We start from the raw sequence: 16,434 nt of genomic DNA on the forward strand, positions 1-16,434 counted from the left end.
TTGGGTATTTGAACTTGATGTTACTACCCTTAGCATAGTAAGAATAATATCATTCAAGGGGGAGATATTGTAACATCTCAAAACTAGAAAGAACTAGAAGGAAGTGTAAAATCTGGAAATAGTTACTTTTGAAAAGTATAAGGAAATATGGAAATTTTAAGTAAGTTAAAAGTGAGATTTTGATAAACTTCAAGCAATCATAATTCCTAGATCAGGATAAGTTTTGTGTATTTCTAGATATGGTTAGGAAGCTCTTGGAATGATCTTTCCAACGCCACTATGTTTGTGCGATTTTGAGTTCATATGAGTGAGTTTTGGAAGAGCAAATTGGTTTTTCCCTTACCAAATTATATTAATTCATTTTTAGGATTTAATTGGGTTAAAAAATATTTTGATCAGTATAGCAAAATTAGAATTCACGCTAGGGCTTGGAGAAAAGAGGAAAAAGGAGAAATGAGAAAAGAAATCAAGAAATCGCTAAGATACTTTTGAGCTTGTGTGTGGATTCTGTTGGGGTGATCCCTAAAAAGGTATGTGAGTCTTTCATACATTGGATTCATTCACACACGTGTCAAGCATGTTTGATTCAATGATGAATAGTTCTAAAATGATTGGATGTTGAATGTTCATGTTGGTTGTTCTTGAATTGCTTTCGTTCTTGAACATAAGTTGAGATTTAAAATTTCCTCGATGTAGAATTCTTGTTTCTTAAGTTCATTGGGTTATATCCTTGTATATATAATGTGCCTACATGAATCTAAAGTAAATTTTAGAAAAAGAATCGAATTAAAATGATTGAAGGTCAGAAAACGAGAGGAAAAATTCATCAAGTTTGGTATGGGGGAGGGCTAGCACGACGCTCCCCTATAGAGCCAGGCTAGCTGGGGTGGCGCGCCAGAAATGATCCTCAGTCAAGTGAGGCTGGAGCAGTTGGTCCCGAACACGCCTGAATGGGCGTTTTTCACCCAGTTTTTAGTGTTCATCTTGTTTAAGCCTTTTTAAAGTGTATTAACACTTCATAATGATTATAACTACTCCAAATTACTTCTAAACATATGGAAATCATCCAGAAGTATAAATTACAACCTTGAATCCATAACTTCAAATTCAATTATCAGTGAAGAGTTAAGTCGAGCAAATAATGTTAAAGTTAAGAGAAATAAAGAGTTATATAAGAGAAGTTCAAGTTCACATAAGTCTTTTACAAACTTTTTGACTTTGTTTTAAGACTTAAGTTTTGAGTTCAGTTCAGAAAAGTGTTGAAGTCTTTTATTTAATGAAGTATATGGGGACTACGTATTCCCAAAGAAGTATAAAAATATTTTCACACTTAAATAATAATGAAAACTGGGATTCCCAAAGAGCCTTCAGGCTAGTTTTTAGAAAAGACTAATAGCTTTCTAAATGAAGCAAGTAGGGAAAATGAGATTTCCAAGATAGCCTTTGAGCTAAGTTTTGAGCATTAATCTCAAATCACAGAAGAAGTATGTTTTATAAACATAAGAGCAAGTATATTTTGAGAGTAGTATTGAGCACCGAATTGGGGACAAGCTGTCACATCCGGGTTTACCCCCTAGATGTAACCGGCGTCGTCGTCCTCTTTGAGGACTAACACTAGCCTCTTAGTTTACATCATTACATTTATAGGTCAAATTTAGCGAAAAATTTAAAACTTTTCGTTACTTTTAATTGGAGGTTTAGATAGACCTCTACATATATATATATATATATATATATATATATATAGAGAGAGAGAGAGAGAGAGAGAGATAAACCCTTCATAGTTACTTAGTTTTCTACTTTTATTGCACATAAGTATATAAAATATAACATAGTAATAATAGTCGACTCATCTCATAACCATCTAATAAGAGTTTAATAACTTGGGTATAGCCCATACATCAAAGTAAGAATTCCTCACATAGGCTATACAATGTTTCATAGTAAATGGAAAAGAAAGAACATAATAGTCTTAAACTCAATACAACTCCATAAGCTAGATAGTGGCTCGCCCTCGGAAAGTGAAGACCTACCATACTTGGATGAATAAGATATCCAAGCCTTCTTCAAGTCGTCTTCAAAGCACTTCAACGATCAGAGCCTAAAATGAAGGGGAGAAGGAAGAAATGGGTTAGTACACCACTTGTACTAAGTATGAGACCATATGCACACATACTTTGAATCATGCTAAGCAAAGGGACATTTTAGAAAGTATGCACTTTACTTTGAAAACCTTTATGCACATTCGACAAAAACCCTACCAACCAATATTGCATATTCATTAAGTCATAGGCATGTACATCACAAGACCCACAACATCAAAACTAGTCAAGTCAACATGCATAGCATATAGTTGAATACATATTTAAGTAACTCTATCATCAAGTCATATATGCAACAAGCATATAAAAGAGTACATTTCAACATAACAAAAGCAAGACAAATATCCATGAACCCCTATCAACTCAATAAGTGCAATGACCAAGCAAAGCCCCATAACCTTATTCAATCAAGTAACCCAACAATAATGATGACTAACATCCTACTTCACATACAATAACATTTAAGAGTATATAGCATCATACTTTAACAATATAGACCAACACATATTCATAAGTGAAACTAACCAACATGTCATATAGCATTATAAGCATTTTCATACATAAGAACATCCTCCTAAGACTCCCCTCAAGTCTAACTAGTGTAATGCTTAGGTAGAGTCCCATACCCCTACCTAGACTAAGCTAGACCCCTTAGGTTATCATAGTTAGAGTTCAATCCTTTAGTTCATTTTACCTTTTTGGGAACATCTTTTCCTAACCGGCATAGACCACATGAGCTAATGTGGAATCCGGTGTCATAAAACCCTACACTGAAGGAAGGCGGACTACTTGTCACGGTAGTACCAAAACATGAAACATAGCAACAACGTGGATTCACTAACTAGTATTTCTATGGGGACAACATAGTTCAAGAACTAGGAGATATAGTTGTGACCCTCTTTATGCTACATGAATTGTAGTCTCCAATATCAAGAGTAAATTAGTGATCCTACCTTCCATATGTGGGAGGGACACTTCTCACTCCAGTTCACTCGGTGCTAAGCTAGAGTCCCTTTTTGAAATGTCTTTAAGCCTTTATTATCAATCATAGCTTAGTTTAGTTCATAGGGTCTAACCCTTATATATTCATCATCATAGCTCAACAAGAATTGCATTAGTATAAATCCTTTCATTACAATTTGTATAGGTGAGGTTAGCACATTATCATCTTCATATCATGATAAGGCACATTGGTAAATCATTCACCCTTCTTATAATATTTACATCATAAGCCAACACCTCACAATCATAATCAAGAAGCTTCAATTCAACAGCATACCACTCTATCAATGTAATACAAGGCATACTCCAATGCAACATCATGACTTAATCACAATTAAGCACAATTTGAAGTAAAGGATAGAGATCACAAGACTTATCAAGTCTCCTTCATTGTTCATCATAAAGATCTTACCATAAACCCTAAATCGATCCAATTTGGGTATAAATCACCATAACTCATTAATGAACATGATAACAAGGCTAGAAGAATCACTACATTATAATTCAATACAAGATCATAGCTTAAGACAAGATACTTAGGTCAAGTCACAATATAGTTTATAACGTAAATCGTCTTCTCAAGAACTAGCATAAAAGACTAAAAATCATCCTAATTTTGTTCATGATTAGTATAAAAACATCATCTAGTAGTAATTCAAGAAATAACCTAGTCAATTGAACAAAATACAACCTAATTTATATCAAGATCAAACCTAGGGTTAAGGGTCAAGGATCATCTAATACAAACTAGATCAAACCATAAAGATATATTATAATTAAGTTAGAATAAACCTTAATATATTCATAATATCTAAAATAAATCATAAAAAAGTCAATTCATACCATAATTTTTGAGATTGAGAAAGACCACATGAAAACTCAACTTTTGAAAATACTTTGAAGGAACCCTTTGAGAAAAGAGGTTTCAAAGGTGAATTAGATCTAATACCTTAACATTTGATGAATAATTAATGGTGAAATCTTACCTTTACATTCCACAAAACCCTCCACTAGCTTGGTATTTAATGGTGTTTTCCTATAGAGTGAGAAAGAAGAGAAAAGGAAGAGACTTTTGTTTTGAGAGTTGTGATTAGTCTAATGGGGTTGGGGTCTTTATATGGGGAGGGGGGGTAAGTTAAGTTAATTAGACATATTAATCCCCAAATAACCACCAAACACCTTAATTAATTGTTTAAGACTTAGCTAAACATGTGCAGCAAAAATAAGTCACTCACCCACGAGACCCCGTCGACGCCTCGTGCCTCAATCAACGGACCAGCCCCCTTCCGTGTTGCACATCCGTCAATGAGTTCAGAGAGTGTGAAAAATAGACCCTTAAATGAATTGATTAAGTGTTGGTCAACGGATGGCATAGCTCCCCGTCGATCAATACACGCCTCGTCGATGCCCTCTCGTGGGTGTACACTGCCTAGGCAGTGCTTGATTCCAGTTGCAAGGGTCTTCCTCAATAGTTCTTGGTTGGTCCTTGGGAAGTCGTACCCGGAAGTTTTGGCCATGAATCTCACTTTAAACACATGTTAGACACCCTTCCACAAATTTTCATCGTTTTCGGACTCCTAAAAGCTAGTCAAATAGGCTAGGGCACGCTAGTACCTCCTTGAACTACTTTTCGGATGTCATGGACGTTCTTGGACGTTTTGGTTTCTAGACTTCCTAAATGACTTATATTCATTTCAATGGACCTTAAAACAATGTCTAGACCTTATTAACTTGTGTTAGGCTCTACAATCCGTCTTAGATTTTTGAAGTGTTACATGAGCATCAATTTAGATAACTCACATCTCGATAAAACTATGGACCCACCATGGGTAGAAAAAGATCATACTTTTTTAGATTAACCCTTTCACAGTAGACTACTGGATTCATAAGGCAGTTTAGGTACTATACTTTTTTTCGGGTATAGGATGCGACTGCAGCGTGAGGTATATCGTCAGTTAGAGAAACTCCCATAATAGTTATTATATTTTCATATACATCAGTTTAGTGTATTTTTATATACATTTCAGAGTTATGTCATATAATTGCATATACAGAGAGTTGATATCATGTTTTAAATAAACTTTTTCTATTATATTGCACTTGTTTTAAATTGCTTTATAATGAAATGAGTTAGTAAGTATTCTTAAATTGAGCAGAGCCAAGGTAACTGTTTCTCGCAAAATCTCCTTCAAGCTTATGTTGTTTAGCATTACAAATTGCATATCCGTACATGTATTGATGTTAGTTAGCATGCATCGTATTATGATGTTGATGCAAGTAACGAGGATCGGCATCCAGCGTACCGTTGATCCAATTGAGCACTCCAGAGTCAGTTGGGTCACCCTCCTTGCATTTCCGAGGACTCTTTTACTTCTTTTCCAGTTTAGATCATTAGGATGTTGTGGGATTTGCCCCAACAACCATCTTATTTATATTAGAGGCTTCATGGACAGTCGTATGTTAGTTCTTTTGGTCTTTTCATTATTATTTCTATTGTTAAGAATTGGGTCGCCATTTTTGGTCGAGATAAATGTTTAATCTTTAAAACATTCTCAGTTATTATATTTTCAGTTCAGTTAGTTTCATTGACTTGATAGATATGAATATTTTCTTCCGCTGAGTAAGTAAGTCAAGTCAAGGGTTCTTTTGGGGCTAGCAATGGTCATCGAGTGTCAGTTTCGCTTAGGATGTAGGCTCGGAGCATGACAAAAAACATCATAATTCATAACAACTTAAAATATTTTAGAATAATTGACAATTCAAAATACTTAAAATTATATGTAAAATTAATTAAATATTAAATTTCAAACGTATCACATAACTTGAGACAAAAAAGTAGAGTGATTACATATTTCTATATGTGTGTCTCATAATAAATCATAAATAAAAGAGTTAAATTGATAGAGCAGTAAATGAAAAAAAAAGTACAATTTCTTTTTACGTAAAATACTATAAATTCAGAACCAAAAGAATAACATATTGTTTTAAAATTATGTATCTTTAATAGGTCTCAATAATTTATAACTTAATTTTTTTCAAAAAAAATTATAAAAAAAAATATTTGAACAACGCTCCAAATTTATATATCACATAAATTATGATAAAAATAAATAACATATATTAAGTCGCGCCGACATGCTAAAAATTACCTTTTAAACTTCTTCCATATTAGGAGGGCTGACACGAACTACGTATCTAGTAGTATAAGAGAGAATAAACAAGCACACCTACCTCATGATAAACATGCTTGCTGACCATGAAGGCATTTTCAGTATTTATTCATATTAAAGCTAAAAAGGTCTTGTAAGTTGAGCCATCAAAAGTTGTACCTTAGTTCTAGTTGACGAAAAAGACATTTTATTAATCACATTTATGCCCTCTTTTTTATATTATAATTCTTGATAGAACAATTTTTACCGAGAAAAAGCGTAAAATCATGTTTGTATGTTATAACTATAGTTTATATAATTGCGTTGTATAGCAAATTTTATGTTTGTTATGGAGCATTTGATTTGTATTATTCGTTAGTATATCCAATTTTATATAAATTGTTTAATATTGTATAAATTTATTCATACATTAGAATTTGTATAATAAGATATGTATTCATTTAATCATAATTGTATAGGAAGAAAATGTATGTATTTATATTTATGTATACATTTTTCTCTCGCTTTATACAAATACAAACGCATTTTATACATTTGTATACCGAATAAATAATTGTATACCGAATCAGATGGTAACAAAATGAATTTTGCTGCAAATAACAAATAAAATAAATCATAGCTATAACATTTAATATTCATTTAATAATTTATTATTTCATATAATTTTGTCCTTCTCTGCTGCAGTACGGCGCATATAATTCTACCTTTGCATTTTATATATTTGCCCTTGCTTTTAATTTTACTGCACTAGTCATCTTGTACTTTTTGTTAAAAAAAAAAAAAAAAAAAAGAGCGATACTTCATGTCTTTTATATATTGTTTATTAAAGTGATAAGGATCTCACAATTCAACTTTTGCATGTTATATACTTTGCTCCTGATTTACAATTTTATTACAATAGAGTGATTTTCATGTTTTTTTAATAATCCTTATTGAAGTAACAATTACCTCAATTGTTAGCTTCCTACCTCGTCAAAAAAGTTATTTTACTTCTTCAATTTTTAACAACTTTGTAAAGTATTTTCTCATTAAGTAAAAAAAACCGAGTTACTTTTTCATAATTATGTTGTTGGAGTATTTAATTAGTAATATTTAGTTATAATTAATATTAATTTAATTTTGAAATTAATTAAAAATAATAAAATCACGTAAACACTAAAAAATTAAAAATAAATATCTTATTTCACTTTTATAACATTGGACAAGCACCACTAGTTGTTAAATGTAATGTGTTACACAAAAGTAAGTCTTCTTCGTCTACGTTGACTTGACTTGTGCATTAATCATACGGCAGGGAAGACTACAACAAATGTTCAAAGTCTCCTCCTAAAAGCAAAGACTTACTGTTGCGATTTACACGTTTATTCCCCGATTTCACATTAATTGATTATAATATTGTAAATGTTGTTTCTCTTAATAAACAAAAAATATATTAATTAAAATTTTTCCCTAATTCTTTTTTAAAGTATTCATATTTATTTATAAAATCTCATATATTACCCTTATCTCGCTCATACAATTGGTGGAGCCAGAATTTTTGATAAAGGGTGTCCAGAAATAACAACTTAATATTAAAGGTGTCTAAAATATGTTATTTAATCATTTCGTATATCATTTTATTTATATATGTTATATCTTTTCCGACGAAGGGCATACACCCTTACCACTAGCACTGTGATACATTCTATCTCTTTCAGATACATCTCTCCCCTGTGTATTTGAATATCATATCTCCTATCTCGAATACATTTGATGTATGTGAAAGTCCAATATTGCATCCGAAATTTATAAATTTAAGAGATATTTATAATTTTAACAAAATAATGTAATTAATTCTTAGCAGTATGAAATTTACGTAAATAAACAACAAGCTTAGAGGTGATTATTTGAGTAAAATACAATTTAAAATATATATATATATATATATGGGGCCACCATTATTTGAGTATTGGAATTTCCACAAAAAGATTGGAAGTTGTCAAGAAATAAGTTCCCACTAGTAGAAGCAATTCGATTGGAGATAGGCAGGCATTTTTTATTGGAGGAGATGTTAAGTTATTAGCGTAATTTATATAAAAATGAAGGTCTTAATTGTAAACAAAGTTTGTATATAAGGTAGCTCAAAGTTTTTGAGGGAAGCAAATAATGGATTGTCTAGTAGTAGTTTTGCTACTTTTTACACTTGTGACTTGTTCAGTATGTGAGACCTTCTTTGAAGAACGATTTGATGGTAAGCAGATTATTTGAAATTGTATTAGAATTGTGAAATAATATAAACTATATTAAATATATATATATGTGTGTGATTGAAGATGGTTGGCGGAACAAATGGGTGAAGTCTGAGTGGAAAAGCAGTGAAGGAAAAGCAGGGAAATTTAAGCACACAGCGGGCAACTGGCCTGGTGATCCTGATGACAGAGGTTTCTTCTTATTTAATTTTCCTAACATAAACTTTTCAAATCTCTCAATTCTGATACTTAAACATTTAAGATGATATAAATGAATTTGCAGGTCTTCAGACAACAAGTGATGCCAAACATTTTGCCCTCTCTGCAAAGATACCGGAATTTAGCAATAAAAACACAACACTGGTTGTACAGTATTCTATTAAGTTTGAGCAAGATATTGAATGTGGAGGAGGCTACATAAAGCTTCTCTCTGGATATGTCAATCAGAAGAAATTCGGAGGAGACACCCCATACAGGTCATTTCTCAAGATTTTTTTTTTTATTTTATCGACATAGCCATGTTTTTCCCCTTAATTCCTTATCAAGTATGTTGTCACCCGTTAGCAATGCAACACTTAGGTTTTCATTAATTAGTTTGCATTGCCCACATATCTTGTTCATCATAATATAATATGCTTGAGTGGACTCAATATCTTAGTTCTAAGAGTTACTAAAAAGAATTAATGTAATGATAATTTCCTATGCAACTATTTTCGTGATCTAAATTTGCTGTGTTGCTGCAGTTTTATGTTTGGACCAGATATATGTGGTACACAGACAAAGAAACTTCATGTTATACTTTCCTACCAAGGACAGAATTACCCCATCAAGAAGGAATTAGAATGTGAAACGGACAAATTAACACATTTCTACACCTTCATTCTTAGACCTGATGCATCATACAGCATCTGGATTGATGGTAGAGAAAGAGATTCTGGAAGTATGTACACAGATTGGGACATACTTCCTCCCCGCAAAATTAAGGCTGTAAATGCGAAAAAGGTATACCATCTTGAGGTTAGGTGATTTGGGAAACTCAGGAATACCTAATTGTCTTCCATCCCTTTTACTATTTTAAGTTGTTAAGTTTTTTGTTCTTCTATGGTGTTTTACCCAACACTTGTTTTCCTTGCTTTATAGCCTACTGACTGGGATGATAGGGAATATATAGAGAATCCAAATGATGTCAAACCTGAGGTAATTAATTTATAATGTATGCGTTAGGTTTCTGTAGGTTTTATCAATTTGCTTTGGATCGTCACTTATTTGTATCTTTTTATTCAAGGGATATGATTCTATTCCAAGAGAGATTCCGGACCCAAAAGCTAAAAAGGTTAGTTCGCAACTGCAACATAATTGATGGAAACCATGTTTATACCTGCATTGTGACTGAGAATCTATGAGTTCCTTTTCTGTCATTCTAGAAAGCCTATTTCATCTACCTTTATAAGTCTCAACTTTTCTTTTTGATATATAGCTTTTTCATAGTATATATATATATATATATATATATATATATATATATATATATATATATATATATATATAAAATAAAAATAAAAAGAAATTGTTTTCTTTGATCAGCCTATTTACTGGGATGACGAAGATGATGGTATGTGGAAGGCACCCAAAGTACCTAATCCAGCATACCGGCCGGGTGCATGGAAAAGGAAGGTATGATACAAAAATCTTTTTCAATGGTTAGTTATTAAGCATGAACCGCTTAAGTTAGAACTGGAATATCTAAAAATTTATTTTATGATGCAGAAAATTAAGAACCCCAATTATAAAGGGAAATGGAAGATCCCCTGGATTGATAATCCAGGTAATGAATGTTTGCAATCATATCAGACTGCACGTGACACTTCTATGAAGTTTTAGGAGAAAATTGGAAAATAAAACCTGATCTTTCTCTTTGTTTTCAGAATTTGAAGATGATCCTGATCTCTACGTGCTGAAGCCAATCAAATATGTCGGTATTGAAGTTTGGCAGGTGACACAGACCATCTTCTTCTTAATCAATGTCGTCTTTTCTGACTAATAGTAAAGTGGATTGTAATATGTTGGAGTGCAGGTAAAGGCAGGTTCTATTTTTGATAACATTCTGATTGGCGATGATCCAGATTATGCAAAACAAGTGATTCAGGAAGTGTTTTCCCATAGGGAGGTCTGTACTTGATCCTTTATCCTTTACTAGTAATTTGTATATTGATATATCTTGTACTACTTAAAGAGTTTCTTGAAACATTTCGTTAGGCTGAAAAGGAGGCTTTCGAAGAGGCAGAGAAAGTGAGAAAAGCAAAAGAGGAAGAGGTAACAGTTCTTGCTTATCACTAACACTCTACCTAATCTTCTTTTGCTGATGCATAAGTTCTAAAATGATTTGAAATTCTTAGGAAGCTCAAAGATCAAGAGAGGAAGGTGAACGGAGGAGACGAGAAAGGGGTAGGGACAGACACCGGGACAGATACAAGAGGGTTAGTATTCTCATATACATTTTTGAATATGCATTTTACAATAGTTTCCTCCCAAAATTTAATAAATTTTTTATTTACATTGTTATGATATTGTAGTTTCTAATTATTGATTTAACACTTTTCTCCAGCGCTATCACCATGATTATATGTATGACGATCATGTAAGCTCATTCTTCTTTTTCTTCTCTCCCCACTTATTCCACCCCGGCTTACTCTGTTGACATCTTATAGTCTTTACATGACTGCGACAGTCAATAGATGTGTACTAATTGGAAGTCTCAAAAGATGGTTAATTCATTACAAAAATATTGATCTTGAAATTCTTTTTCTTAAGACGAAATGTGGTTCTAAACTTTGATGAATCCCCTCTATTTATGGCTTATGTCTGAAAGGTTGATCCTCTTAAACGGATAGATTCTTGGTTAGTTATTTCAAAAGTACAAACGGCAGATTTACAGTAATGTTGTAAATCGCAGCCATATCCAGTAAAACTTATAATGTTAATATCATTTACTTATAAAATCAGAGGTTACTGAAACAAATGATGAACAGAATTAAGGTTTGGTAGATGAATCATTGTGCCTTGCACCTTTGGTGACATTAGTTTCTCTTCTGGTTTTGCAGGATGAACTTTAATTTGGTGTTAAGACCATATACTACATTTCCAGCATGGACGCACATACATTTGGGGTTTATTGTGTTCCTCTTGTTGTATTTTGATCTTATTGTAGCTGTAATTTTGCAAAATGCTCAGGCGTCCGATAAGAAGTGCATATGCCTCTAAAACTATTAACTATATTTGAAAATTGAGTGTCAGCTTTGGCTACCCAGAGTGATTTTGAAATATGTTTCAGGACAATGATATTCAGTGATATATATTTGTTCGTGCTCTCGGGATGTTCATATTGAAAAATTGAACCTTCCAATTATCTAACCATATTTTGAATGCATCATCAGTACTATATTGGCCTTGAAATTTAAATTTGATGGGGAGACATCTAAGGCTATGACATGGATCTCCTTTCCAAATCTTTTGCCCTATTGTGTAAGGAATCCTGATTTTAACTTGCCTCTGCAGCAGGCAAATCATTACATATAGACATGACCACGGTTTATAAAAGCAGACCTAGGGTAAAGGTGTTGGTGGACTTTCTATTAGAATTTCTAAGTTTGTAATTATCGAATGACGGAATGACCTGGGAGACTCATGTACTTGACTTATTTATAAATTGGATCTTCTTATTTATCAATTTGTCAAATGGACCCCTGAATTCATCAGAACATAATATTTTAAGCCTTTTTTAGTTTGACTAGTGTGGTGAAGTACAGTTGCTTACCCATGGAATTTCACGTCATTTTTAATGACATTTTAGATAAATATATTTTAAGAAAAGAAAATAAATATTCCAAATAAGCCTGTTCTTTATATTTATTCCACATTGAACACTAAATTCATGTCAAATAGATGAGATTTTTCCCATTTGACTTGAAAATTCAAATACAAATTCACCTCCACAAATCCAACTAATCTCAATTGTTTTGAGTCACTTTCACAAATTCACGGACCCACTTGTTATTTTTCAAGCTTTCTTTAACTTATCAATGGAGTTCTAATTTTTCAATATCCACCTTTATCCTTTGTGTTAATCCATACTTAGACCTCTTTTTTGAAGCCTAAAAAAACAATTAATAATCTTAATACTTTTAAACTAAAAATATATAAAATCTAAAAGACTTTAAACTAAGTGGTTAGGGTGGCGGCTGATTTGTAATGAAAAAGAAATATGTGTTGGAGAAGAAAGTGGATGAAGGAGAGTGAGTGTGGTGGATAAAATTTCAAGAAGAAGAAGATAGAGAGGGGGATGGGGATAGAGGAGAGAGGGGGTGGGGTGGGGTGGAAGGGATGGTTGAGGAAGATGAGTTTTTCATCTTTTTTAAAAAAATTGATAATTATTTTTATTTAACTCTTATTTACTCGCTTCCAAACGTGTGTTATCACGTAAATTTTCAACTCAACATTATCAATGTCACCTAAGTTCGATCAATGGTCAAAGGGGTTCAAAATATTGTCTTATGATGAGTTTATGGGTTCATTTGACAAATTGATAAGTAGGAGAGTCCAACTTACAAATGGAGCCAAGTATAGAGGTCTCCCATGTCATTCCGCCTTATAGAAATAGAAGACAGGGTCACACAACACTGAGATATATACCTATGAAATTATTAGTTGTTATGAACTATAGAATAAGAAGAAGAAACTAGAGAGGAGAGAAGAGAAGACATATTATTTGTATTGATGAATGATTTTACAATGAAGAGGAGTCCTCTATTTATAGGGAAAATCTAACTTTGTCCCCAAGTAGGACTCTTAACCATATCCTAAAAAGACTCCACATGATAAGCATTCACTATAATATAAATACTGTTTAACACTCCCCTTGAATGTCTAATTCATAGATGATATGCCTCGTCAAAATTCTTACTAAAAAAACTATAAGAAAAGAAAAGTTCTAGTAAAGGCAAAGAGTACACATATCTATTAATACGCATCTAGGTTGCCTCATTAAAAACCTTACAAGAAAAAACCCAGTGGGACAAAGCCTCATAAGGAAAAAAGAGTAAAACACGTATTGACTCCCCCTAATGAGAGCATCAATCCAGATACTTGAATATTCGCATTCCAAGCTTGTGCACCATCTTCTTAAAAGTTACAGTTTGTAGAGACTTGGTGAATAGATCAGTCACATTGTCACTTGAGCGAATTTGTTCCACATTTATATCATCATTCTTTTGAAGTTCATGTGTATAGAAGTGCTTTGGTGAAATGTGCTTTGTTCTATCTCCTCTTATGAATCCTCCCTTAAGTCGTGCTATGCATGTTGCAGTTTATTCATATAAAGTGGTAGGTATTTTATCACACTCCAAACCACATTTCTCTCGAATAAGATGTATCATAGACCTAAACCACACACATTCTCTACTTGCTTCATGAATAGTTATTATCTCAACATGATTAGATGAAGTGGCTATGATGGACTGCTTTGTAGATCTCCGAGATATGGCAGTCCCTCCACATACAAATACATAGCATGTTTGGAATCGACTTTTGTGTGGATTTGATAAATATCCTGCAATAGCATAACCAACAAGATTGGGGCTACAATTATTTGAATAAAATAAGCTCATATCAGTTGTCCCTTTAAGATATGGCAAAATGTATTTGATCTCATTCCAATCTCCTAGTAGGAGTAGAACTGTACCTTGCTAACAAATTAATAGCAAAAACTATATCACGCCTTGTAGTATTAGCAAGATACATTAGTGCACCAATTGCACTAAGATATGGTACTTCAGAACCAAGAATTTCCTCATCCTTTTCTTGAGGTCGGAATGGATCTTTATTTACATCAAGTGAACGAACAACCATTAGAGTACCTATTGGATGCGCTTCATCCATACAAAATCTTTTCAACTTTTTTTGTGTTGGCAGATTGAAATGAACAAAAATTCTATTTGTCAAAATGCTCAATTTGAAAATCAAGAGATGATTTTGTCCTTCCCAGATCTTTCATCTCAAATTCGTTCTTTAAATAATCAATTGCCTTTTGAAGTTCTATTTGGAGTTCCAATAAGATTTATGTCATTAACATAATTAGCAAGTACAACAAATTCTGATATTTCTTTGTAAATACACATGGATAAATTGCATCATTTCTATAACCTTCCTTAATTAAATACTCACTAAGACGGTTACAGCACATGCGTCTAGATTGCTTCAAACCATATAATGATCTTTTCAATTTAATTTAATATATTTCTCGAGATTTATACTTACATGATTTAGGCATCGCAAATCCTTCAGGATTTTTCATGTATATCTCATTATCAAGTGATCTATAAATGTAGGTTGTAACCACATCCATTGAATGTATTTCAAGTAGCTCATGGACTGTGAAACTAATGAGATAACACAATGTTATTGCATCCAACTGGTGAGTATGTCTCTTAATAATCGATGTCAGGCCTTTTAGAAAATCCTTATGTCACAAAGCGTGCTTTACACCTATGTATTTCATTTTTTTTCATTTCTTTTTCGCACAAAAATTCATTTGCAACCAACAAGTTTAATACCATTTGGTGCTTGAACTATAGGTCCAAAAACTTCACGATTGGCAAGTGAATTCAACTCTGATAGAATTGCTTCTTGTCATTTTGGCCAATAATTTATTTGTCGACATTCTATAATAGATTGAGGTTCAAGATCCTCATTATCGTGCATGATATTTGTTGTAATATTATATGCAAAGACATAATCAACCACTATTTCTGATCTATTCAAATTAGTTTCAACATCTCTTAAATTTATGGATAGTTCATTATTTCCTTGAGTTTCAAGTTCATTGATTTTTTCATGAATATCAGAATTATTCAAATTTTGAACTTCCATATGAGATTCTTTCACAGTGTCATCTTGACATTTAATCTTTCTTTTTCTAGGATTATGATCCTTAGAACCCAATGGTTTACCACGCTTTAGGCGTGCTTTTGACTCATTAGCTATGACACTAGTGGATGGTCATATAGCGACATCAATTCTAATTAGGACATTTCTACAGGATTATGTGATCTAGTAATCCTTTTCAAATCTGTAAATTCGTCTGGCATTTGATTTGCAACTTTCTACAGATGAATAATCGTTTGTACTTCTTGCTCACAAATAGAATAATATGGATCAAGATGAGACAATGATAAATTTTTCCACAAAATTTCTCATTTTATTTCACTATTCTCTCCCCCTAATTTTGGGAAAACTGTTTCATCAAATCAAAAATCTGCAAATCGAGCAGTAAATATGTCTCCAGTCAATGGTTCAAGATAAGGAATAATAGAGGGTGACTTAAACCCAACATAACCTTCTTTAAGGGACCATCTTAGTGCTGTTTGGTGGTGCCACAGGCACATGTATAGCACATCCCCAAAAATTCTTAGATGGAATATATTAGGTTCTTGAAACATAACCAATTGCAATGGAGAACCTTATGATAATTTCTCGGTCTGAGATGAATAAATGTTGCAACATGCAAAATTGCATGTCCCCGCATAGAAGTGGGCAACCTAGTTTTCATAAGAAATGGTCTTGCTATTAATTCCAGACGTTTAATTAATGACTCAGCGAGACCATTCTGAGTATAAACATGAGCAAAGAAGTGCTCAACTCTTATCCTAATTGCTAAACAATAATCATTAAATGATTGGGATGAGAAATCTGCAGCATTATCAAGACGAATGGACTTAATCTGATTATCGAGACACTGCGCCCTTAACCTTAGTATTTGCACCAAATATCAAGTTACGAGATGACAATAGGCACACATGAGACCATCTAGAATAAGCATCTATTAGAACCATAAAGTATCTAAATGACCCACTAAGTGGGTAAATAGGTCTATAAATA

The 16,434-nt window shown here is 32.7% G+C and overlaps 1 protein-coding gene across 1 annotated transcript; it reads left to right on the forward strand.

The window, feature by feature from the left end:
* The first annotated feature begins 8,213 nt into the window (after positions 1 to 8,213).
* Positions 8,214 to 11,913, forward strand: LOC101262304 (calreticulin-3-like). Its single transcript, XM_004237507.4, has 14 exons — positions 8,214 to 8,504; positions 8,587 to 8,694; positions 8,786 to 8,978; positions 9,246 to 9,504; positions 9,643 to 9,699; positions 9,788 to 9,835; positions 10,087 to 10,176; positions 10,270 to 10,327; positions 10,428 to 10,495; positions 10,577 to 10,669; positions 10,759 to 10,815; positions 10,899 to 10,979; positions 11,108 to 11,140; positions 11,604 to 11,913. The coding sequence occupies exons 1-14, from the start codon at positions 8,420 to 8,422 to the stop codon at positions 11,613 to 11,615; spliced, it is 1,242 nt and encodes a 413-aa protein (XP_004237555.1). The 5' UTR covers positions 8,214 to 8,419; the 3' UTR covers positions 11,616 to 11,913.
* Positions 11,914 to 16,434: the final 4,521 nt, after the last annotated feature.

The sequence above is a fragment of the Solanum lycopersicum genome, chromosome 4 (assembly GCF_036512215.1).
Source record: "Solanum lycopersicum chromosome 4, SLM_r2.1".
NCBI lineage: Eukaryota > Viridiplantae > Streptophyta > Magnoliopsida > Solanales > Solanaceae > Solanum > Solanum lycopersicum.

Coding starts and splice junctions, on each gene's coding strand:
- LOC101262304 (XM_004237507.4), top strand. CDS start 8,420: ATGGATTGTCTAGTAGTAGTTTTGCTACTTTTTACACTTGTGACTTGT. Junction 9,505..9,642: donor AGGCTGTAAATGCGAAAAAG/GTATACCATCTT, acceptor CTTGCTTTATAG/CCTACTGACTGGGATGATAG. Junction 10,328..10,427: donor CCCCTGGATTGATAATCCAG/GTAATGAATGTT, acceptor CTTTGTTTTCAG/AATTTGAAGATGATCCTGAT.